A 23,207-nucleotide genomic window follows, 5' to 3' on the forward strand; every position below is an offset into this window, starting at 1 on the left:
GTGATGCGTCTACGGTGCTGTGTGACAGCCGGTTGAACGACTCTCGCTAACCTAACCAGTCCAACGGGAGACGACCATAGGAGACGACGAGGCGACGCACTCAGGTTTACAGCGTGACGTAAATAGAAGTGGCGCAGATAGAACGGCCACACGTCATTATTGTTCACTCGCTGTGTGGCTTCTATGCTCATGTATTTCTATGTTTTCCTCGCAAGCTAGCTGTGGCGGGCACAACAGCGGAGCGTTTTATTTGTGTATTCTAGTTTTGCACGAGCACAAAGCGACTGACATTTAGCAACATTTATTAAAACCAAATCGCACCTCCTTCTCTGCAGCGAGGGATGTTTATTTTTTAAATGTTAAAACTTATTCTGTTTATCGGCTAGCTCGGCTAAAGGCGTTTTGTCGCGTGTTGGTGACGCCACACTTTGACATTGGCAAAAAGGGTAAGTTAACTAACAGTTTACCCTTTCACGGTTTCAAACACAACTATTCATGTATGTGTTTTGTTGTTTATTGTGACTATAAACCTAGAGATTCAGCTCTCTTCGTGTGATTGTTAGCTCATGCTAGCGATATCATTAGAAAAACTCCTTTAGCTTACTAGCTGCTAACCATGTGTATGATCTCTCTTACTAGCGGACACAGTGCCAGCTGTAGTTATGACTCTCCCCCAGTTTTCAAGATCCCTTACTGGGCTCCTCGGAAATGCTTCGTCCATCATTCATCAGAGGACTTTTAGGTAAGAGATTTTCTGTCAAATTTCAGAGCCCAGTGTGAGACATGTAAGACTTGCCTGCCAGCAAATTCAGTGGGTGTGCTATGGATAATTTGACTAATTTTACTTCAACAGTGTAACTTACTGTACAAATTGAAACATATAAAACAAATATAAAAGATATTAAACATATCTTTGTGAATTATTCAAGTCCCCGCCCGTTCCAAAATTTTCAAAAGAATAGTTGACCTTAATTGTGCAAAAAACATGTATTTGCAGACTTTGACACGAGATGAAAAGTTTGTCTGGCCACTTTCTGCTCCACAGTCGGTCTTGTAAGGTGAATATTGCTATAATGTAGGGTGCAAATGTTGTCCTACTTCAGTGAAGTCACCATGGACGCTATCATAGTTTCCTTGAGTTATTTCAGTCTTGTCCTCAGGGCTGAAAAAGGTGAGAGTAAAATATTTAGGTTGTTTTGATTATTATTCAGTTATTTCACTGAATAGATAGCTACCATAATAGTGGACTGTTTCTCATGTGCACCACTGTAATATAGTACAGTTTAATTTTAACCACACGGTACAGTATTTTTTGCTTTATCCCAGTAAATGACCCCATGAAGCCAGCCCTGAGACATTGCTTCATTCACTGTATGGAACAGCTTAAGCATTTGTGTGTGCAGATGATATAATCACTACAGACAGTCTCTACTGTCTAGTTTAAAGAGCAGCTTGTTCAAAGTTAATCTATTTAAGGGTGAATTTTTGCCCCTGATTAGAAGTTATTTTCTTGCATGACAGCTGACTGACGGGTCCTGTAGATTGAAGATAATGACCTATTTCCTTTTTGTTTTGTCAGTGTATCCGCTGTGGCAGCAGCCATTCAGAAAATGACAAGAGTGCGTGTTGTGGATAACACCTCTCTTGGAAATACACCGTATCACCGGCCACCAAGAGTGATCCATGTCTACACCAAGAATGGCGTTGGAAAAGTTGGTGACAGAGTGTTGCTTGCCATCAAAGGACAGAAGAAGAAGGCACTAATCGTTGGACACAAAATGCCTGGAGAACGCATGAATCCACGCTTTGATTCGAACAATGTCGTTCTGATTGAGGACAATGGGAACCCAACAGGAACCAGGATTAAGGTCCCAATACCCACACATTTACGTAAAATGGAAGGAGACTACTCTAAAGTGTTAGCAATTGCTAGTACCTTTGTTTAATTACAGTATCATGCAAATCATTTCTTCACTTGTTGATCTTGATCATTTATCATTGTAATGTCCTGTGATTTTTCTTTTTGAGATATACAAACTATATTTCACATCTGCTGGTGGTTTATGTTCTTGTCAATAAACCATCAAGGAACATACTGTACACACTGTCACAATTATTCTCTGAATACAGTATTTAGTTGTTACTTAATGTCTTTGTCAGCATGTCTGGCATTTTACTGAGGTCTCTCTGTGCTTACAATAAATATAACCTTCACCTTAAGTGCATAACATAGGAGTTTCTGGCACATTAAGCAGCCAAATGTGGGTCAAGCTCATGTTATCATGAACACAATGAACAAACTGAGAAAGCATGAACTTTGAGGGAAATATTTATTGAAGGCACAACATACATTCACAACATAAAGAACATGACTGGCACATTTCTAAAAGCTGTTTTTAATATCATAGTGTCGTGTATAAGGCATTCAGTAGCATGTGATCCCTGTTAATGTCACTTGAGCGAACCAATATTTCTCACCAACGTGAGGCGACTTTATTAGCAGCTTCCTTAAACTAAAATAAAAAACTGTGCAAAATAAAAACAATGGAGTAAAACTTCTTCTAAAACTTCATGAAATGCAAAAACTTTTAAAAAAACAAATCATTGACAGCAGGTCAAGTCTGTACTACCACCTACTGGTGCAAGAATGAAACTGACAATACTGAGGTGATTATTTCCTGTAAAAAATATTTGTTATAAAATCAGGGGGGGAAAAAAACATTAACATAAGTACCGAATGATTCGTAGAAACTATAAGACTTCACTTTTTAAAAGCACTACAGTAACAGACTTAAAACTTCAAATAAATGTCATCTTCTATTTTACGCTAAAATAGCTTCTAGTGAGATTTTGATTTATACAGCCAGCAAAACTAAAATGTAGAAGTATAAAATCAGCTAGTAAAATGCACATTACAGCTTGTGATTTTTGTCATGCATAGACATGCTGTTTTTTACAAAGACGACGGTGGCACAGTGACTGCTTCATACTGTAGGTTTGCATAGTTTGTAAGATTCTAGCAGGAGACACTTAGCTTGATTGGACTTTGGACTTCTGTATACAGCTCATTTGCTACTTTTGGTAAAATGAGGTGGGATGTGTTAGAGGATCATCAGGTCACTAAGGCTGAGGGTCTTCTGGGCTCAACTTTCATGGCAGTCTGCAGGACACTGCGCCTATCCAGTCTCCAGTAAAGACAGTCTTCTTCAACCACACATGGTCAGGTAAAGCCACTAGCGATGTGAGACGGACAAATGAAGTTAGACGAACAGAAAAGCTTGTGTCTAAATGCAATTAGATTTACTCTTGAAACAGAAATCACCTCTGTGAGATTCATCTCAACCTCTCCTGATTCCTCCTTGTCAAACTGCTGGAAAGACCCTGTTGAAAAAAATTCAGTGTTTGTATATAGTAAGTAATCATCAGTAATGTGCAAAAATATAAATTTAATTCAACAGCTATAATAAGAGTACTCACTAAACATGGCTTCAAGCTTGACTAAGCAGCAGATGAAGTTGTCAAAGTCAATCAGCTCATTCTCTGCATACCGGGCAACCAGAATCTGGTTCAGTTTGTTATTCAGTTTAAAACCTACACAAGACGACAACAAAAATAAAAGAAAGGGTTACACTTGTCTGTAAATGTGTGTACATTATATGAATGTGGAAATGAATGCTCAAGAGCCTTTATACCTGCTGCCTCCACAGCAAGACGCATCTCATATGAACTCATGGCCCCTGACTTGTCAAGGTCAAACTCTCTAAAAATGACCTGGGAGACAGAGGCAGACATGTAAATAGAATTACAGAACCTCTTCAGGTGTGAAACAGTGCATAATGTAATCTTACCAGCCACTTGCGGATCTTGTTCCATAGTAGCTGAAACTCCACCAGCCCTAAACGGGCACTTCCATCTTTCTGGTGAAGATGGTGTCAAGGGACGAAACTATACATGGACAATCAGTACCACGCTAAAAGCATTATATATCTTTGTTTCTAATATAATCAATGTAACAAACTTTTCAGTTCTATTCATTCCTGATAACCCGAGAGGATACATCCATCAGGTTGACCATGGTTCTGCAGGACTCTGTGCTGAAGCCATCAGTCTTTAGATCTTTGTCTGAAATAGCAAAAACACTCATCTGAAACAGTGTGACCTACTAACACTTAGTGACACAGAGGCTTGTTAGACAGGCAGTTCAGGAAATAGATGGTGTACACTCTACAGTGGAATCTAATAGAGTAATGGGAGATGTATTACTAATATGTAAACTTTCCAGCAGCTGAAAATAAACTGAAAACTTACGCCGGGAGACGACTCTGTTTAGAATAGTTTTAAGCTCGCGAATGGAAATCTCCATATCCTGGAAAAGCAAGGACAAGAAAATGGAACGTGCACGTATTAAATTCAATTAAGAAGCACTTAGTATTCTTCCATAACAAAGATGATACCATTAAAGAGCTTTTAATCTTTAGATATTATCTAAAAGCATGGCATTGCAAATACCATTATTACCACAATTACCATTACCAATAATATTATTATAAAGATGATTTTAAATAGTGTTAAAAAGTAATGCAAACAAAGATTCAAAAGAGTAAGAATGATCTGTTTTTCAGAACCTACCTCTCCTGCCAGCTGGGCAAACATGGACTTAAAAGAGTCATCAATGTCGTCCTCAGTTATTTCATCCTGTAGGAAAGCAAGAATATTGAGGCATTAGTCTTAGATCAGGTTCCTAGTGACTTCATGCTATTTATACGGTAGATTAAGTAAGATTTGCTTATTTCCCACATTGTTAGTCACATGTCACTGATGCGTACCTCATCTTCTAAATCAGCAGAGACTTCATCATCCAGTTCTCTGTAATGGACAAAAACATATTAGCATGAGATTTCCCCTTCTAAGCATTACAATTCGTGCAGACACACACATGCAAAAAACCCCAAAAAACATGAACTGACATAAAAAATAACGTACTCTGTTTCTGATTGCTTCTCAGTGAAGACTCTGAGGACAAAGTCAGCCTCTTTACTAGGCTCAAAGGTGGAGGGGACGATGAGGTACTCTCCAGGAGGTAGACGCAGCCGTGTGCTCACCTCTCGCAGGTTAATGAAGGTCTCAGAGCGAGCACATGATGAATGGCTCAAAAAGAAATTCTTCTTCAAATGGACATTCTGGCAGCCTTTAAACTAAAGGCAGCAAGAAACAATTAGATGCATCTGCATGTTTGTAGGCCCATTTTATTCAAATCATATATATACTTTACATCACTGCCAACCACACATTTTAAAAATCTGATAAATGATCAGTAGTGCTGTAAAATATAAGTAACTTTTAATAAGTGGGCTGAAATACGTGAAATCATGATTATACTCATAATGTTTTGATTTTAAAAATGTGGTAGTGTTTGATACTCTGCCTACCTCTTCTGGAATCTGTAGAAAAGAAAAAAGGAAAAAAATCATAGAATAAGCTGAGGCAAAAATTTAAAAACAGTGCCCTAAATAGCTGAATAACCCATCAGAAGGTCAAAGAGATACTGATTTTCTGTCTCTGCTCTCACCTCATAGATAGCAAAGCCAATAGTGTGCATGTCCTGACCGTGGCGCCGATATCTACGGCGGTCCTTCTGCATGAGAGCTACCAAGAAACTGCACGCCACCTCATCGTCCTCTGGGTCATCATCCTCCTCCAGCAACGTGATCTTATACTGAGGGTTGATCCAAAACGTGTCTGTAAAGATGACAGATTTGTGTTAGATTGTTTCATAGCCACAGTAATATTACAGGACACATTTGTGTGCTTTAGCAAAGAAATACTACAATTTCATTACTTTATCGGTAAATTCTGTATGTCAAGGTGTACATTTCTGTTTCTCCTATGCGGTTGGGACTCACTGGGATGGTTCCTGCAGCCTCCGGCGGTGCTGCCTCTCCTCCATGTACCATAAAACTTTGTGGTGTTCCAGTGGCTGAGACTGTCCTCATCCAGAACATCAGGAGTCAAATTACAGATCTCTATTCGCGAAAACTGCCTCAAGAATTCACTGAAGGACATCCTGCATGATTAGAATAAAATGGTGGGTCAGAAATCTGAGTGCAGCTTTTTCAAAGGAGACGTTCGACATTTCTTTCTTGCAGAGAGTTACAGTAGATGAGAAGATCGATATCACTCTCACATCTGTCCACTAAACAAAGCTGGAGTCGAATTTATTTTTTGTCCTTAACATTTATTTGTCAAGGACAATGTACAGAAGAAAGCATTCATCCCACATGGGGTGAAGAGATATTGTACCAGATTTAGCTACTAGCTAATTTTCATCTGCAGTCTCTGGGCTGGTAGACAACAAACACTAACACAAATAGAGCAACTACTAACACCAAGAAAAGTAACAAAATCCACCACCAGCACCTCTGAAGCTCCACTGCACGGTATCTCATTTGTTTATCCGTATTCACCCCTAAAACCACGATAGTTTGACACTAGAAGGTAATCTGCGTTCAAGGAATGGACATACGAGCAGGATTTGTGACATCACAACTAGTAGTGTCAAGCCAATCATGGATCATTATGCAACTCACACAAGTGTGATGTGGATACCTGAAGCCTCCAGTGCACATACACTGAAAATGGACTTTACAGTGAAGTAGGAAACGTTTTGTGTCCAGCAGGAAAACTTTTGAAATTAACAATATTTGCATATTCATAGATTCTGGATTTTTCAATGAGGGAGGAAGAGGAGATAACATTTTAAGGATTTTAATCCTTATCAGACACATAATTATTCCAAGCAGAGGATTTTTATACTGTACATCTTACAATATGTCTGGATGGGATCTTTAATATTTTTTATAGACTGATAAAACAGTGGCATCAATTTTCTCATCTAACATTTGGCAAGAAACCAAAATTGTCAAACTATTCTTTTAAAAAACTTATACTGTACATGCATAAAACATCGAAATTGCCATTAAGTATTCCGACACCTGAGACATCTTACCAGAACTCTCCATCTTCCATCTGTAGGTGCAGGTCGTCTCGTTCAGAAGGGTCAACCTCATCCCATTCAGGGGAACTACACGAGACAAGTATGGGCAGTATGAGATATAATGCTCATTAAACAGGACTTTGACCGACAAAACATAAGTACACAGGGACATTTAGTGTGCTTGGCAGCACTCACTTGTCACTCCAGGCACCAGTCCACTCCACCTGACCCCAAGGATTGCGTATTCGGATTAGACGTTCCACATTGCCACGGAAATCAACCTGCATAACATCAGAGCAATAGGTAACTTAGCACCATATACTTATATCATGGTTAATGGTAGCTGTGTAATTAAGACAACAGAGTCATACACAGACAGACCTCCTTCAATGCAGTGACTGAGTAGGCATGGCCCTTCACAAGCTTCTTGAATGTAACAGCCTCCATGTCGAAGGCACTGGTGATCTGTATTAAAAATGACAAAAGATCAGTGCTTCAGAGTATGAATTATACGGCGCCAAAATAAATAAAAGTGCTTTTAATTTAATTGGCCTTCTCAAGATGGTGCAGCATTGAGCAGTGTGTCTTGGTGGTGTGCCAGTGAGTTCAGCACTTACGTCAATTGAGCAGCCCATCAAGGAGCCTCTCTCCAGAGCTTTGCCAATTATCTTGTAAAGATCTCTGGGTGCTTTGCGGAGCTCGTACATCTCAGACACACCACCAGTAAAGTCCTCAAAACCCTCAGTGGTGCTTCCTCCAGACAAGGCTTCATAGGAGCCATTCAGCCTGATGCCACATAGAAAAAAAACCACACACTTCAGTTTTATTCCCATTAACAGCAGTACTTATGAATATGTTTGAGAGAGATTTCCATCTTCCAGTTGCATACTGAATAATTTAGCAACTGATCTGTTTCAACACTTACTTGGCATAAGCTTTCTCCATGAGTGCACTCCAGAATTCATTGCCCTCAGCGGAATGGACAAACATGAGCTCCCCATCTTTGACAGGCAACCGGTCATCTATCACAACATCTACCCATTCGCCAAACTGCCAGAACTGTAACAACAGAGCAATAATCAAGAACTCCATCCATTGGAATCACTTACCTTGCACTTGAAAGGAAGGGCGAAGACAAGAAGATGATCTTGAAGTACCTGAAAGTGGAAGATTCCGGCGTAGTCGTCTTGGAAGGACTGGCCGTGTGGAACAACCCGATGAAGGAGCTTCTCATTCAGGGTGAGAGAGGCGATGGCTGCCAAGAGCCAGCAGTCACCTGCGAGTGAGAAGAAGCACTTTCGATTCTCCATCTAATTTTTGTCTTCCTTCTGTTTTTTAGCCATGCAAGCGGTGTGGATCTAGGGATGGCAATCGGTCAGTCCACCACTTTGGTCCAAACTGAAGTATCTCAACAATTATTGGATAGATTGCCATGAAATTTGGATCAGACACTCACATGCCATCCTCAGAATGAATTGTAATAACTTTGATGATCTCCTTACTTTTCCTCTAGCACCATCACCAGGTCTCTTTGTCTTGTTTCATGACAGATTTAAAGTCCCCCTCCACTCAAAAATGTGTTTTTGCTTATTATTACTTAACATGGTCTAATAATCTTCATATTCATAGATTCTAGATTTTTCAATGAGAGAGAAGGAGTAGATGTCAGTATTTAACTCGTCAACATAACTTTTTAGTGGAAACCCCTATCAGGTACAAATTATTATTCTGAGTATTTTTATATTTGTTAAAACATATCTGGAGGGGACCTTTAACATTACTGACTAGACCAATAAGCACTCACCCAGCGCTCCTTGACAGATGTCCGTTCTGGTGGCACCACCCACGATGAACTGGGGGTCATCTGTCAGTTCCTATGGAGAAATGAAATATCTGGGTGAGGACAGTCAAATACATCACATTTTCAGATGCCATTTTATCTTATACTCTAATTGAAATAGAATTAAAACAAGTCAGCACATTTTAGGATTTTCATGACAGCAACACTTCTTTCAGACCACTGCTATTCTTGCACATACGTGCCAACTTCCTGTGTTTTCATGAAACACTGTAAACAAATGTCACAGAGAGGAAATGGTCAAGGAATGCCAAGAGATACCAACCGCTGCTGTCGTCACAGAGGTTCCTGTGCCGACTGTGTGTTCTAGTCTGTCTGAGTTTGCAGACATAAAATAAGACAGTGTCACTGATATGTTTGTTTATATGACATGCAAGTTCCTGTCATCACCAGCGGCAGTGACAACCATATGCCTATTGTGAAATATTACATGAGGAGCATTTTAAAGAATAATGAGAGGAGTATTTCCACTTTATTTTTTGCTTTAGGTCTGGAGTCTGTTGTAAAAACATCTATTTATGTGTAAATGTGTGCAGATGAATTAGTATATGACGTATAATAGTGTTATGCATCACTTTTTTGTCACTGACAAATCTTTGAATAGGATTGCCAGGACTTTTAATTGTTAACTGTTAATTAAAAAAAAACATCATGTTTTCCCTTCTGTTTTCTCACCGTGGGCCTCATCCACTCCACATCTCTAGTTTTTGAGGAATAGGGGGCGAGCTCCTTGAAGCCCAGGGATGGGGGCTCAGCAGGGAAACAGGGGTCTTCAAACAGGCAGCCCGACTCCACACATTCTTGCTTCAGTGCCTCATAGTCCTGGTTGGCAAATTGCATAGCCTGCTCCTTGGTGCCCATGCCCTCTGCCCGCAGCCGGTTGGCGTATATGGTTGCAGATATCCCCCCAGCTGGATACATACTGGCGCAAGATAAAAATATGAAGCTGGGTGGGTATGCACAGTGCTGTCTATTAATAGCAGCAGGCTGACCAGCGGCACACTCTTGTCTAAGGGCTACACATGCACAGCAACCAGACATAGGGGTGTGTGTAGAAACTAATGTTAAAACCAGTGACAGAGAATGATTTGTTTTCTACTGATTGGACTGAATCTGTCTCCCACTAACATTATATTATCTTGTTAGTCTAAAAGTAGCACAAAGCAGAATACTTTGAAACATTATTACATTCTACAATTTGTTTTATTTGAGTACTTCCAGGCCAACAAATCCATAAATAAGTAAAAAAATTCAGCCTTTCTCCTCTAAAATGTTATTCCAGGCATTGGGGAGTAGACTTTGAAACACATTTAGACCTTTATGTTGAGAAATAACAAAGTAGATTTCAACAGTTAACTGAATAAATAAAATGTACACAATGCACATAATTTAAAAAAATGTAGATTTTCTTTTTGATCTCTGGTCAAATTTTTCTGTGAGTGGTGAGGGGTGCGTTGGGGGGACTCATGGCCTCAGTATTTTTTAGGTCCTGGCTATGGCACTGCAAAAGTCAACAACAACGAATCCTGCAAATAATAATAATAATAATTCAAGCCTTATCTCTAATAGCCAACTCAGTTTCCCTTTCCTTTTTTTTAAGTTTAGTTTCTGGTCAGGACATAGCCTAATGGTGTAATGGTGACATGTAAAATCAAAGTAATGACAAACTTCAGTTAAAAATGGCCAGCAGGGAAATAATAAACATACAGAAAGCACGTACAGAAGAAAAATGATTACTGAGAAATGTGAGACAGCAGCAGCACACCACCACCTCAAACACAACAAACGCAGGAACTACAGAAGAAGTTAGAAATATGATACCTTGGCTGTATAGGCAGGCTGAGAGGAAGAATGAGACAAAAAAAGGAGAGAAAAGTACAGTCACTTATGTTTTGGCACTAGTACAAGTAAAGTGACTTTTCTTTACAATAATATGCATTAGAGTTACAGAAGCTTGTGCAGGCTAAAGCAGGCACTAATGGACTTCAGTGCACTTATGTTTATGACTCATTGTGGGTCTTTTTCTCCAAGAAGCACTTACTTCTTTATGCCGGAAAGGTTCACAACAAGTATTCAGTGAGGAGTGAGTGTGAGGAAAACAGGAGTAAAAAAGAACCAAACATGTGAAGAAGCTGGCTGTTGGATTTAAAATTGAATCAGTGTGCAGAGAAAAAAACTGGGACATGGGATGATCTTTTGTGCTGCTCCAACCACTCAGAGGGAATCCTAATGAGCAAAGTTCATTAAACAGTCCATGCAAAACTTGGACAGAGCTACAGTGTGGTAAGACTGTGAAATTCATGAGATAAATGGCTGAGTTAGAAGGGGGAAAATGGATGTGGTGTTGAGCAAAATAGCCATTGCTTTTGATAGAAACAAACCTTCAGGCAAAGACATTGTTTACAGGGCCAGCCCCCCCACCCTGAGGCCCCATATGACTGTAGAGTCTGCAGGAATGTCCCTCTAGTCTGTCAAACAAGCCAAAGAGAAGCTACTACTGGCTAATGACCAAAAGGATATCTCTTTTTTCTCCCTGTCTATGGGCAGTGAAAAGCTGATCCATGCAGTCCTGTGGTGATGATGTCATCTATAGGACCTCAACCTCAACAAAACACTAAAACAACCAACAGCCTCTCTGTCAAAATACTACACAGGAGCCACTGTTGGCTCTCAAAAGGCACAGATAATGCTTCATATGCTGTAGGCTGGCTTCTTTATGAATTCATAGGCTTGTTCCTATCAAAAAGTCACAGTATGTATGTCAGTCATGTAATACAGGCAGCACCTGTTCAGACATAGGCCTGTCTTTTTATGGCCTGCTGTCTGCTTCAAAGATTTCTAACAACAATGGATCGTTTTCACAACACAATCGCATTCATTCAACACTAGATGTCAAAACTGGATTAAATCCGTGTGCCTGAAAGTGACAGCTGTTCTATTGACTATTATAAATGACAACATGCAGTATATTACATCAATCAAACCGCACGGTGGCCAACACCTACAATAAACCAAGACGCACCGTCACTCACAAGATGGTTCAATTAACATATTAACATATCAAATTAAATAAACAACTACACTCACCAACGCTTTACAGGCAATTTGCGGTTTCTTCAACTTGACTCGGATAGTGATAATCGTGTAAATCTGGGAAAGGGGGATGTGGTTTGTTGGTAGCCCGGAGGAGCAAGTCCAGCCCTCTCCGCTATACAAACACTGCAGGGAAGACCAGCCCCTACAGGAGGAGGGGCCACACCGCACGCTCGGCTCCACAGTGCCGCTAGAGGTGCCAAGGTAATGTGGGTAACATACAATTCATTCAAATCAAATAAAATACATGCTATCCTGACTAAAAAAAAATGACTGAACCCTCCCCAAAACCCATCTAAAATTAAAGAGTAAGTGACACTTCTTTAGCCCACCATAGCCATATCATTCAGCTCAATTCAATTCAATACAATTTTATTTATCCCTGCAAGAACAATTGTATGCAGCAGCTCCCATCCAGGTCAACAAATTCACCAAAGTCATTAGGATTCATCCTCTGGGCACCATAGATATCTGTGCCAAATTTAATGGAAATAGACATTGGAGACATTGGACTAAAAAACAAAAATGTCACATTCATGAAGCACTATAGGAAAAGTCAGTGGATCATCAAAATCAGTAGGATTCATCCTCTGGAAACTATGAATGTGTGTAATTTCCACCCAATAGTAGGACTGTAGCTCAGAAATACTGTTAATCTAAGATAAAACAATCAAAGGCTTTGTATTCATATTTGTATATGTGGAATTGGTAATAGATAAATTAGTTAAAGATATATTAAACATTACATCATACACAACATCACATGCAAGATTGATGTTTGATGTTTAATGAAGATGTTTTTTGCAATGTCATATGATAAACTACTGGGATACCACATATATTTTGGTATAAGAAGATTTCATCAAAAACTGTTCACATCAATTTGAATTTTTCTTATTAATGTGTTATAATGTTTTTACTTAATATTACATAATAGAAGTTTAGTTTAATAGAGTAACTTTTATCTTTTGTCTTGTCTGGTCGAATAAGCTACCAACAAAAATGTCCTGTGCCTGTCTCAGACACAGCTGTCAAATACTAATGACATGAAATGAAACTGATGAAAGTAAAGCTAATCATTTTGAAGTACAGGCTATAATGCATTTAATAAAACAGAAACAAACCTTGTTCCTTAAGCAACAAACAAGACTTAGCTTTAGAAGCATTTTTGTCTACAGTGTTGTGGTAACATTTATTCAACATAAAACATGATCACTATAATGATTAATCATAAGCTCACATATGTTATCATCACCAGGGTGAAATGAAACTGTCATCTGTGTCAACCATCTTGATAACCACTACAAACTGAAACAACTGTGGGTCACTTGAGAGATAATGTGCATTAAATGACTGCAAAGATTAAAGGTCACCAGCCACCACATCAGATTGAAAGCTGAGGATAAACCAAGATAGCTTCAGATGTTACTGACCTTTATAAGGTTATAATGCAGCCACATAAGTTTATTCACTTAACATTGGAAATGTATACACTATTTATCCATAACAGAGAATTTGATGTATTATTTGTTGAAAAGTTGAATGGGACATATCCTTAAATGGTGTTTGAAATTCAGTTTATAAGTGATTGAATCAGAAGGAAAGTGAACTCCACTGTAGTCTTTATCTCAGAGTGATTGCAAATGATTACAGTGACTACAACATTTCTCCAAATCCTTATTGTAGTGGAACAGCCTGCTGCAATCTAAATCATAGAGAATAACACAAAACAATATGCTCCAGAATGTTATATTTGTAATTGGCCAAGTTAATTAGTCACTTGACCTTAGTCCAATAGAACATGTGATTCACCAAGTGAAGACACTGAAGACAAAAAGGCCAGAAACAACTAAATCTGGCTAAAGAATACAGGCTACTTGGGGTTTACTTCAGCCTGTCATTGAGAGGATTTCAACTAAATCTATTTAGCTTTGGAGGCAATATTAAATACTATTCACATTCCTCTCAGCTGTAAGAAGCATTAGAGCCATTAGTCTCTTTCAGATTATTGGTTTGCTTTTACAGCCCTCAACTTCACTGTCACCTCTCATTAATGTCTTCCAGACGAGGAAGTTATCTATTTCAGCTAAAAAGCTCTCACTGTACCCTATTTACCCTGCACCAAACAGGGAACAGACAGAGTTAGCAACTATCTAATGAGCGCAGTGAAATATTATTCGGCTAAAAAGCCAGAAATTTCCCACAGGACTTAGTGGAGGGCCACACAACCGAAAGGAGAGTGAATAATGGAATTACATGTGGACACTGAATGCTAATGTTGTTCTGTGCCTGCTAGATGTGTAAAGAGGCAACCGATTTCTAACAGTCACGTTATTAACGGTAGCAGCTAATTTGTCAAATGAGCAAATGTAACGGGGGTCTACCCTCTCTGACTATCCATACTTCAGTTTAAAACGCCCCTGTTAAGTCTCTTTTATGTCTGATAGTGGCTACAGCCCATAGTCTCTGCACTGTGTTTTAAAGATGGTGGACTAACGGCTGACTGTTGACTCCAACGAAGATACACTGATTCAACGATGACTTGTTAATTGTTTACAAGCACTTCGGGATCTGAGGGATACAAGCCCGGTCTCAGTAAAACTATATTCAGTATAAAATAAAACCATAATCAAAGGAAACTTGCAATACTAAAGAATGATTTCTGTAGCCAAGCTAATAACCTTTAAATGACAAATTATAGGGCCAGTCTTGACCAGGATTATATTACAAATTACACGAGACACTATTGATACAGATGTCAATATAGTTAGTTAGTAATAAAGTCTCTCTCAGACAGGCTAAACATCAATATTTACAGGTTTTTATTTATTTATTTTACTTCACACACTCACCTGGGCCTGGTCTGACTTGTCCCCCCTTCATAGCTGCATCGTTACTATGGATACTGTTTCTAGTATTAAATATGTAATATAAAATAACAGCATAAAAATATGAAAATAACACAAATATGTACACCTTCCAACTATCAAATAAAAGTAAAATTACTGACAAAATGATATTCTACATTACAAGACATAGTAACCATTTAAATTATACATTTAATGTAACATACAAGAGGCATATGTTACACAAAGATGAGGTTAGCAAATGTGGTGGCTGAAGCAATGTTGCATTCAGGCAATCATTAGCTTTGACTTTGGCATGCCTCTTGAAATAATGTGGTATGTGATGTGTGATGTTATGTGATGTGCATTACAATATGGTGAGTCAGTTAGTAATACAGTAGGAAGATAGGCCGGTTACAAAAGTTTGCAATGGCTTATATGACATTACATCTCATTTAATGCTTTCATTAACATATTAATGGCATTGTTGCTGATTAATCACTGACTACAGAGGTGGTTGTGCAGTATGTCAGCAAACTGTCTCAAAAGATCAATAACCAAGAAAACCAACGAAGTGGTTTTTTTCCGCTTGGCCCACATTTTAGTACAAAGTTACTTGAGCTTGTACAAATAAAACAATGTCTCATGCAAAATGATTAATTCTCAGTTGGTGACTACCAGTGTAAAAACAGAGGGATATTATTAACACCCATTTGTCATACCATGGTTAAATAAGGCTGTCAGCACACATTCGATGGTTTATTACCCACACTTTTTCCAACTTCCCACAGCACACTTTCGAGGAACTGTGGATAACCTCATAATTGTTATCCAAGTGGATACCCCATGTGTCCATTGTGTGTGGAGGGTTGGCACATAAAAATATGACTCAGGATCATCTAAATCAGCTCTTAAATCAAGAAAAGTTCCAACAATCTGCTGCACCAGTGGATTTCTCTGCAGGATGCTTTTGATCATGTTGCTGTGTCCATACAAATTGAATAAGATCAAATAATTAGAGAGTAGAATAGACAAATAGATTATTGTAATGCCCTTTTCATGTAAAAACCAACCAAACCCTTTAGCTCATTCAAAACATTCAAACTTTCTGTGTTGAGTTTGCATGTTCTCCCTGTTTGTTTCTCAGGTCACAAGAGAGCCGTTTACTCCAAATATAATCAAAAACTGGCAGTAAACCCTTCAGTGTTAATGCACCAACACTAAATTATTTTAAAAATAAGCTGAAGACATTTTTATTCAATTTAGCTTTTAATTAGTTTTGTGTGTGTATGTATGTATGTATGTATGTATGTATGTATGTATGTATGTATCTATCTATCTATCTATCTATCTATCTATCTATCTATCTATCTATCTGTAAAGCACTTTGAATTGCTTTTGAATGATATTGTGCTATACAAATAAACCTGAACTTGAACAAACACTACACCTGCAGCTCTGGTCTGCAGTTTAAACACTCCTCTATGAGAGACAGTTAAAGGAATTTTCTTTTCTGTTTTTAGTGTCTTTTTCTGTTTTTATTGTCTAATTGATATCAAACAAGGGTGGCTTCACTAACACTCACTAGCTTTGAATACGTATCCTTATTGACCATCAGTGCTTGTAGTGCTTCTGAAGCTTGTACATGAATCATCTTCTGATAAAACAAACAGTGTTGCATGCAACAGTAGCAACATTGGCACATTTAGCTCCTGACTAAACCAGCTGATCAAGCCAGCTGAGTTTTGACTTTGATGACTGTTTGGCTTGGGATTTGTATTGCTGTATTTAGCTTACGGGATGTACGTACAGAATAAGGATATAAGGACTACGCTCCAAAGCTCACTGGCTACAGACAGTCCCCCAGGTTTAATGTTGCAATGTCATTTATATCCCCTTCTTATTCTTTCTCAATTAAACAGCTGTTTCATCACATGCATTTAAGCTTTCCTTTCACAACTCTCAGCTGTATGATGTATTGCATGTAATCCCTTGGAGACAAACACCTCAACCTCTATGTTATACGTTGTATAGAATGTGCAATAATAACCTGTCAGACAAATAAAAATTAAGCAAATAATTTGCTTTCTCTGCTTTTGTAGTAGGAGACAATAAATGTAATTCATTGCCCACCCTGACCACACACACACACACACACACACACACAAAATCAAAATGAGGCAATGACAGTGGTGCTTGAAGTTGCCTTTAGGTGTGTCCCTGTTTGTATTTCAGCTGTGGTCAGAGCCATCTCTTGCAGATTTGCTTAGGGTTGCTTCTGTCTGTTTTGTTTGCCTCACCTGTCCAGTGGAAGCCCCTCCCAGTCGGTGATCCCAGCCTATCATCACCTCTCCTGTGGCAGCTATAAAGAAAGCTGTGACAAAGCCCCGTCTCGATTGTGTTTCAACTCACAAGTCAGCCAGACTCAGCTCACAAAGAGCGAAATCCAGTCTCAGCATCTAAGGAGTCTGCACACACTCGAGAGGTGAGGATGACATCCACGGCAGGTCGGCTGGCCCATCAGCAGGAGAGAAAGCAAGGTATTGGTACCAACAAGAAGGCTGTGAAGTTTTCCCAGCAGGACTTTGAGACTCTGCGCCAGCAGTGTCTGAAGAGCGGACGCCTGTTTGAGGATGACTGCTTTCCAGCTGAGTGCAAGTCACTGGGCTACAATGAACTCGGACCATACTCATCCAAGTCCAGGGGTGTTGTTTGGAAGAGGCCAAAGGTAAGATACCACTGAGAAAAACACGCAGTAATGAGAGAATAAGTAACACTAATCGTACTGTAATATTATACTGTATTATGGTTCAATGAAAAGGTCTTTTATGAGCTTGACAATGATTCATCAGTGAGCATTGACTTTTGAGGAAAGCAGAGCTCAGGAATTTGTCCTTTGAGAACAAAAGGAAAATATTTTTGGCTTCCAAATTTCATGCTTTGGGAGAGAATTGACCAAAATGTGTTGGATCATAGTGATATGATGTGTGAATTATTTTCAAGGCTGTATATTGTTTAGACACAAACTATCATCTCAGCAGTGTGATACTAGATGATCCATTTCCAGTGATTTATTCATTTTTCTAATTCTCAATCTGAAATAATGACATATATAACTATTTCATCCTGACATCTATCCTGAAATCCTTCATAAAACCAGACTCAAATGTTGTTTTAATAGGAGCTGTGTTCTGACCCAAAGTTCATTGATGATGGAGCCACACGGACGGACATTTGCCAAGGAACTCTGGGTAAGTGGGGAGAAAGAGAATGGATAAACAAATAGATGGCTCAATGACGTGAAACACAAACATCCCTGTACTAAACGCTCCACCCATTCTACCATTAAGCTTGTAAGAAAGATCACTGAGGGGTTTGTTGGTACATGTGGTTTACAGCAATGTTGTGAACATCACATGTTGCCCAATCTCAGAGCATGTAGTCATGTACCTGCTCTGACTGTGCAGGTGACTGCTGGCTTCTGGCTGCCATAGCCTCTCTGACTCTAGACAAGCGGATCCTGGCTCGCGTGGTGCCCTCTGGACAGAGTTTCACCAAAGATTATGCTGGAATATTTCACTTCCAGGTCAGACAAAGACCTGTTGTGATATAACCACTATAAGCAAAATCATTATACTATTCTTAAGTATAAATATTGTATTGGTGGGGTTCTTTCTTTCTTTCTTTAGTGTTACAGTACAGTGTTTTTTGTTGTCTTCTCATTTGTGTTCTCTCTCTGTTGTTCTCAGTTCTGGCAGTTTGGTGAGTGGGTGGATGTGGTGATTGATGACCGCTTGCCCACCAGAGATGGAAAGCTGCTGTTTGTCCACTCAGCGGAGGGCTCAGAGTTTTGGAGCGCCCTGCTGGAGAAGGCCTATGCTAAGTATAGATTGTTCTTTTCATATTTTTTGCTTCATCAAAATGTTTCTGTATTGTGCTTGACACAGTGCTAGGTGAACATGTTCACATCCCTCATTGTCTGACAGAGTGAATGGCTGCTATGAGGCCCTGTCAGGAGGAAACACCATTGAGGGTTTTGAGGATTTCACCGGAGGAATCGCAGAAATATACTCCTTGGACAAGGCTCCGCCACAACTCTTCAAAATCATGCGGAGGGCCTTGTCTCTGGGCTCGCTAATGGGCTGCTCCATCGATGTGAGTCAAATCTTATTTTCATATTAATTTACATGCTGATCTGCGAACAAACACACCAACAGTCACACAGTACTGATGTCATCAGATTGAAATGTTTATTTGTGCTTTCTGGTGCTTTCAGATCACCAGTGCCTATGAGACAGAGGCAGTTACAGCTCTCAAACTTGTAAAAGGACATGCATACTCAGTCACTGGTGCAGAAGAGGTATATGCTTTGCCTAAACTGTCAGCAGGTATTAATATAATATAAACTGATTTTTTATTTTATTTTACTGCATGCAAACTACAGTGTGCTTTCTGCCCCAGGTTCACTTTCAAGGCCAGGTGGTTCAGCTGGTCCGCATCAGGAATCCATGGGGTCAAGTGGAGTGGACAGGGCCTTGGAGTGATGGGTAAACAAATCTGATCTGAATCTGTAAACCATCAGCTACCACTGGTTATTTTCAGGATTTTCCTAAAAGCTTGATTGTTTATCATAATTAGATCCAGTGAATGGAAGTACGTCCAAGGAAATGAAAAATCAAAGTTGAACCATGTGGCTGAAGATGGAGAGTTCTGGTAAATCCACCAACAATTTTACAATACAATTTTTGATAGTTTGTTAATGCTTTAACAGCACCAGGTCAGTAATCATAAGCTCCTACATCACCAGGCTCAGACTCTCAGACCAAATGATCTGAAGATGATTCATGAGAAACATTTTCTTTGTTGAGAAATTGTTTTCCTCTCCTCAGGATGTCCTATTCAGACTTCATCAAGCATTTTTCCACGCTGGAGATCTGTAACTTAACCCCAGATACACTCATGAGTGATGACGTGGGCCACTGGAACCACCATCAGTTTGAAGGGATATGGAGGGTCGGCTCCACTGCTGGCGGCTGCCGCAATTACCGAGGTAACAGAGAAACCATGTGAAGTGTATGTCTGGGGGAGAAGCTCTGTTACATTACATCACTAACAATACTACACTTTTGTGTGCTCCAGCAACCTTCCCATCCAACCCTCAGTTTGTGGTGCATCTGGAAGATGTGGATGATGATCCTGTGGACGGGGAGGATGGGTGCACCTTTCTGGTGGGGCTGATGCAAAAGGATGGACGACGGCAGCGGAGGCTTGACCGCAAACTTGAGACTATTGGCTTTGCCATTTATGAGGTATTGTAGATTATATGACATACCACATAAGATCAGGACTCTGCATTTGACTCTTTTTATGATGATTTTTAAAAAATCCCTTGTCTGTTGTCTTTTTACAGATCCCAGATCAGGTGAGTATTTGTTCTATTTAATGTCTTACTTAAAACTGAAATTCTAAATGCGAAAAAGACATTACGATTGTCACTACTATTGCTTCCTTCATTGTGAAATTCTTGGTAGCTGTCTGACATCTCAGTAGTAAAACTTTTTTTTCCATTAATCTTCAGTATAAAGGTCGCAGCAATGTTCACCTAGGTCCGGAGTTCCTGCTGCAACAGAAATCTGTGGCGATGAGCACCTTTATCAACACACGGGAAGTGTGTGACCGCTTCAAACTTCCTCCAGGAGAATATGCCATAATCCCCTCAACCTTTGAGCCTCACAAGAACGGCAGCTTTATTCTCAGGGTGTTCTCAGAGAAACAGGCAGCCTCCAGGTACCTGTGTGAACATACGGCTCTCTCAAATGTCACCTTTAGCTTATACAGCCATCTAGTGGACAAGGCTTAGATGCTGGCTCCCTTCTCTGGTCTCAGGACTCAGTCCTAGATTCACTTAGTGTGAATGTTTTTTCCTTGCACACCTAACAGAGTAAGCTCAAACTGTGCATTTCTATTTTTTTCAGTCCACTGGAGGCAAAGATTGATGCTGTAATAGAGGAGGTAAGGAAATACACAGAGTGATAAGCCATTCTTACATGCAGTAAATGTGAAATGGTTTCCAGAAAACCTTAACATTAGTACTGGGTGGAAATGAAGAAAAATGTGTGACATTCAATTATAAATGTGTCATATTAATCTACTGTAATACAAATGCCTATAATAATTTATCTGAAGAGCCCATGCTTTTATCTCACAGGAAGAAATATCAGAGCGTGATGTGGATCCTCATTTCAAGGAACTCTTCAAGCAGATTGCTGGCAATGTAGGTAACATAAGAACTGACAGTAAATGAAACATATAATCAGCTCTGATCTGGATCAATAATTACAGTTCAGGTAATAATATACATTTTTCAAATAGGACAGGGAGGTATCAGCCTTTGAACTGATGAAAATATTGAACAATGTCGTCTCTCACCGTAAGTACAATGAACAGATTAATTAATTGTATTTTCATTGACTGCAGAGTTGAGGTACCTATGTTTTGTCACTTTCTTGCAGGGTCTGATCTCAAGACAAATGGCTTCAGCCTTGAGACATGTCGTCTTATTATCAGTCTGCTGGATGTATCCTCTTTTAGGAATAAAATTTTGGAATTTGGGTGCACTATAATTTTGTGAATGATCAATTGAGTGGAAAATTAAAGACTTTTTTTTTTTTTAAAACAAACAAAACCTTAATATTCTCCAGAAAGATGAAAGTGCCCGTTTGGGACTGATGGAATTCCACATGCTTTGGAACAAAATCCAGAAATACTTGGTGAGTTGTGATTCATATGAAATGACTGTTGGTCATTTGGGAAAACCTGGCTGTATCTGTTAACACAACACATGGATGTGTGGGTTTATATAGGAGATCTTCAAAAATCATGACGTGGACAACTCTGGCACCATGAGCTCCCACGAGATGAGAGGCGCTGCCACTGAAGCAGGTAACACACATTATCACGTGAGCAATCTTAAACACTGGAATAAAACCAAATATACAGATTAAAGTCTTAAACACTGAAACCAATGGTTGTAAATTATGGAAACAGGGTCATTTGCATATTTCAGGAGAAACATTAGCATTTTAGATATGTTGCCTGCAGACTAGTATGTCATTATAGTTGACAGACCTGTTTACCAAGTTATGAGACACATATTAGAAAAAGGCATTCATGTTTTTCAAGGCAAAATATTTAAATGCAACTTCGTAAACAACCTATGCTGCACATTTTTCTGGGCTCGTTCTTCTGGACTGCATCTGACCCTGCAGGAACAACTAACTGCATGTTGGCACAGTTGACAGTGTGTGTGTGAGACCTAAACTAACTGGAAGACTGGATAAGCCAGTTGGAGGACTCCTCCCCCTCACCTAGATTTCATTCATTTCTACTTTGCCACAAGGACAAAACAACATAGGAGAGGCTGTGTAACATAACTCCCCATTTATTATCCTGCTAATATCTGACACCTTTCTAAAAACTATACTCCTCAAGGATGTAAAATTATTCGCAACTATGAAACTGACCTTCACAAAAAATTATGATAAGTGACAGGTGTTTTTCTTCAACAGGTTTCCAGGTGAACATTGCTGTGTTGCAGGCCATTGTCAGTCGTTATGCCGATGCTCAGTATGCCATAGACTTTGACAGTTTTGTTGGCTGCCTCATTAAAGTGGAAATGCTCTTCAGTAAGTCTTGATATATCTCATATTGGTCTGGATTAAAAGGCTGTGGCATGTTTGCGTTACCAGTGTTTCTTTTCTGTCTCTCAACCAGAAATGTTTAAGGCTCTGGAAAGAGGTGGCTCAGGAAAGATTGAGCTGGACATGCAACAGGTATGTGAACAGGACAACGACAAAAGCTGCTGGTTTGTTGGCATTCCTTGTTTAAACAGCTTGTTGTGTAATTTTGTTCTCTTTTACAGTGGCTGTGTCTGGCGATCTACTAGCCCCGGGGACAACACAAGTAAAGATCCCTTCATGATGTCTGCAGGAGGACAAAGTTCAATCAATTAACAATAAATAAGAACTAATTTTTCATCTTTATAAATTAAGTAAACCCAATAAAAATACTTTTCATATACACTCTATATCCTAAATGCTTAAAAATTGGCAAAATGTATGTGGACATTTTAATGGTATTTACTAAAGATAGCTGTAAGATAACTATAAATGGAAAAAAATAAACCTTTTTTCAGTAGGGAAAAACTTGGTTGGTGTTTTTGCTCTATTAGCCTTTGCAAAACTTGTGTCAAATGATAAAAAAAAAATAAAGAGACTAAGAAACTATGGCCTCTGGATTATTAGTATTTATAAAATCTTGTACAAATCAGAAATATTAAATGGTTAACAGATATTGAATGAGACATCTGTAGTGTCTGTGCCTTTCAAATATAATCTGCTGTTGTTGATTGGTTTAC

The 23,207-nt window shown here is 39.2% G+C and overlaps 3 protein-coding genes across 5 annotated transcripts; 2 read left to right on the top strand and 1 right to left on the bottom strand.

Moving 5' to 3' along the window:
- Nucleotides 1-12: 12 nt before the first annotated feature.
- Nucleotides 13-2,100, top strand: mrpl14 (mitochondrial ribosomal protein L14). 3 transcript variants are annotated; one of them, XM_042434436.1, is made up of 4 exons: nt 13-104; nt 387-446; nt 640-742; nt 1,580-2,100. In XM_042434436.1, exons 3-4 carry the CDS (start codon nt 663-665, stop codon nt 1,944-1,946), a joined length of 447 nt encoding a protein of 148 aa, XP_042290370.1. In that variant the 5' UTR covers nt 13-104; nt 387-446; nt 640-662; the 3' UTR covers nt 1,947-2,100. The 3 variants fall into 3 exon arrangements, with proteins under 3 accessions (XP_042290370.1, XP_042290369.1, XP_042290371.1); XM_042434435.1 differs by lacking the exon at nt 13-104 and having other exon boundaries at nt 140-446; XM_042434437.1 differs by lacking the exons at nt 13-104; nt 387-446 and adding an exon at nt 478-497.
- A 213-nt stretch (nt 2,101-2,313) lies between these two features.
- On the bottom strand, nt 2,314-12,070 carry LOC121912256 (calpain-1 catalytic subunit-like). The gene is made up of 22 exons (XM_042434433.1): nt 11,940-12,070; nt 9,528-9,774; nt 8,799-8,868; nt 8,152-8,270; nt 7,920-8,053; nt 7,612-7,780; nt 7,376-7,459; nt 7,190-7,275; nt 7,007-7,081; nt 5,904-6,064; nt 5,570-5,739; nt 5,430-5,441; nt 4,984-5,195; nt 4,827-4,866; nt 4,630-4,695; nt 4,309-4,366; nt 4,058-4,122; nt 3,849-3,917; nt 3,693-3,771; nt 3,478-3,591; nt 3,323-3,381; nt 2,314-3,233 (listed from the first exon to the last, which is right to left on the bottom strand). Exons 2-22 carry the CDS (start codon nt 9,771-9,773, stop codon nt 3,207-3,209), a joined length of 2,115 nt encoding a protein of 704 aa, XP_042290367.1. The 5' UTR covers nt 9,774; nt 11,940-12,070; the 3' UTR covers nt 2,314-3,206.
- A 4,575-nt stretch (nt 12,071-16,645) lies between these two features.
- LOC121911822 (calpain-2 catalytic subunit-like) lies at nt 16,646-23,054 on the top strand. The gene is made up of 21 exons (XM_042433689.1): nt 16,646-17,519; nt 17,973-18,042; nt 18,259-18,377; nt 18,541-18,674; nt 18,778-18,946; nt 19,068-19,151; nt 19,253-19,338; nt 19,430-19,504; nt 19,681-19,841; nt 19,931-20,100; nt 20,202-20,213; nt 20,370-20,578; nt 20,767-20,803; nt 21,000-21,065; nt 21,164-21,221; nt 21,304-21,368; nt 21,493-21,561; nt 21,655-21,733; nt 22,360-22,476; nt 22,565-22,623; nt 22,713-23,054. Exons 1-21 carry the CDS (start codon nt 17,283-17,285, stop codon nt 22,734-22,736), a joined length of 2,100 nt encoding a protein of 699 aa, XP_042289623.1. The 5' UTR covers nt 16,646-17,282; the 3' UTR covers nt 22,737-23,054.
- Nucleotides 23,055-23,207: the final 153 nt, after the last annotated feature.

Source organism: Thunnus maccoyii, chromosome 14 (genome assembly GCF_910596095.1).
Source record: "Thunnus maccoyii chromosome 14, fThuMac1.1, whole genome shotgun sequence".
In the NCBI taxonomy this organism is placed as follows: domain Eukaryota; kingdom Metazoa; phylum Chordata; class Actinopteri; order Scombriformes; family Scombridae; genus Thunnus; species Thunnus maccoyii.

Bases quoted from the DNA above. Each gene is read 5' to 3' on its own strand.
- mrpl14 (XM_042434436.1), top strand. From the start codon at position 663: ATGACTCTCCCCCAGTTTTCAAGATCCCTTACTGGGCTCCTCGGAAAT. The intron at 743-1,579 runs GTAAGAGATTTT...TTGTTTTGTCAG, and splicing joins ATTCATCAGAGGACTTTTAG to TGTATCCGCTGTGGCAGCAG.
- LOC121911822 (XM_042433689.1), top strand. From the start codon at position 17,283: ATGACATCCACGGCAGGTCGGCTGGCCCATCAGCAGGAGAGAAAGCAA. The intron at 18,675-18,777 runs GTATAGATTGTT...ATTGTCTGACAG, and splicing joins CTGGAGAAGGCCTATGCTAA to AGTGAATGGCTGCTATGAGG. The intron at 21,369-21,492 runs GTATCCTCTTTT...AATATTCTCCAG, and splicing joins TTATTATCAGTCTGCTGGAT to AAAGATGAAAGTGCCCGTTT.
- LOC121912256 (XM_042434433.1), bottom strand. From the start codon at position 9,773: ATGTATCCAGCTGGGGGGATATCTGCAACCATATACGCCAACCGGCTG. The intron at 8,869-9,527 runs GTGAGAAAACAG...ATTTCTCCATAG, and splicing joins TGGAGTGGATGAGGCCCACG to GAACTGACAGATGACCCCCA. The intron at 7,460-7,611 runs GTAAGTGCTGAA...TTTTTAATACAG, and splicing joins TGATGGGCTGCTCAATTGAC to ATCACCAGTGCCTTCGACAT.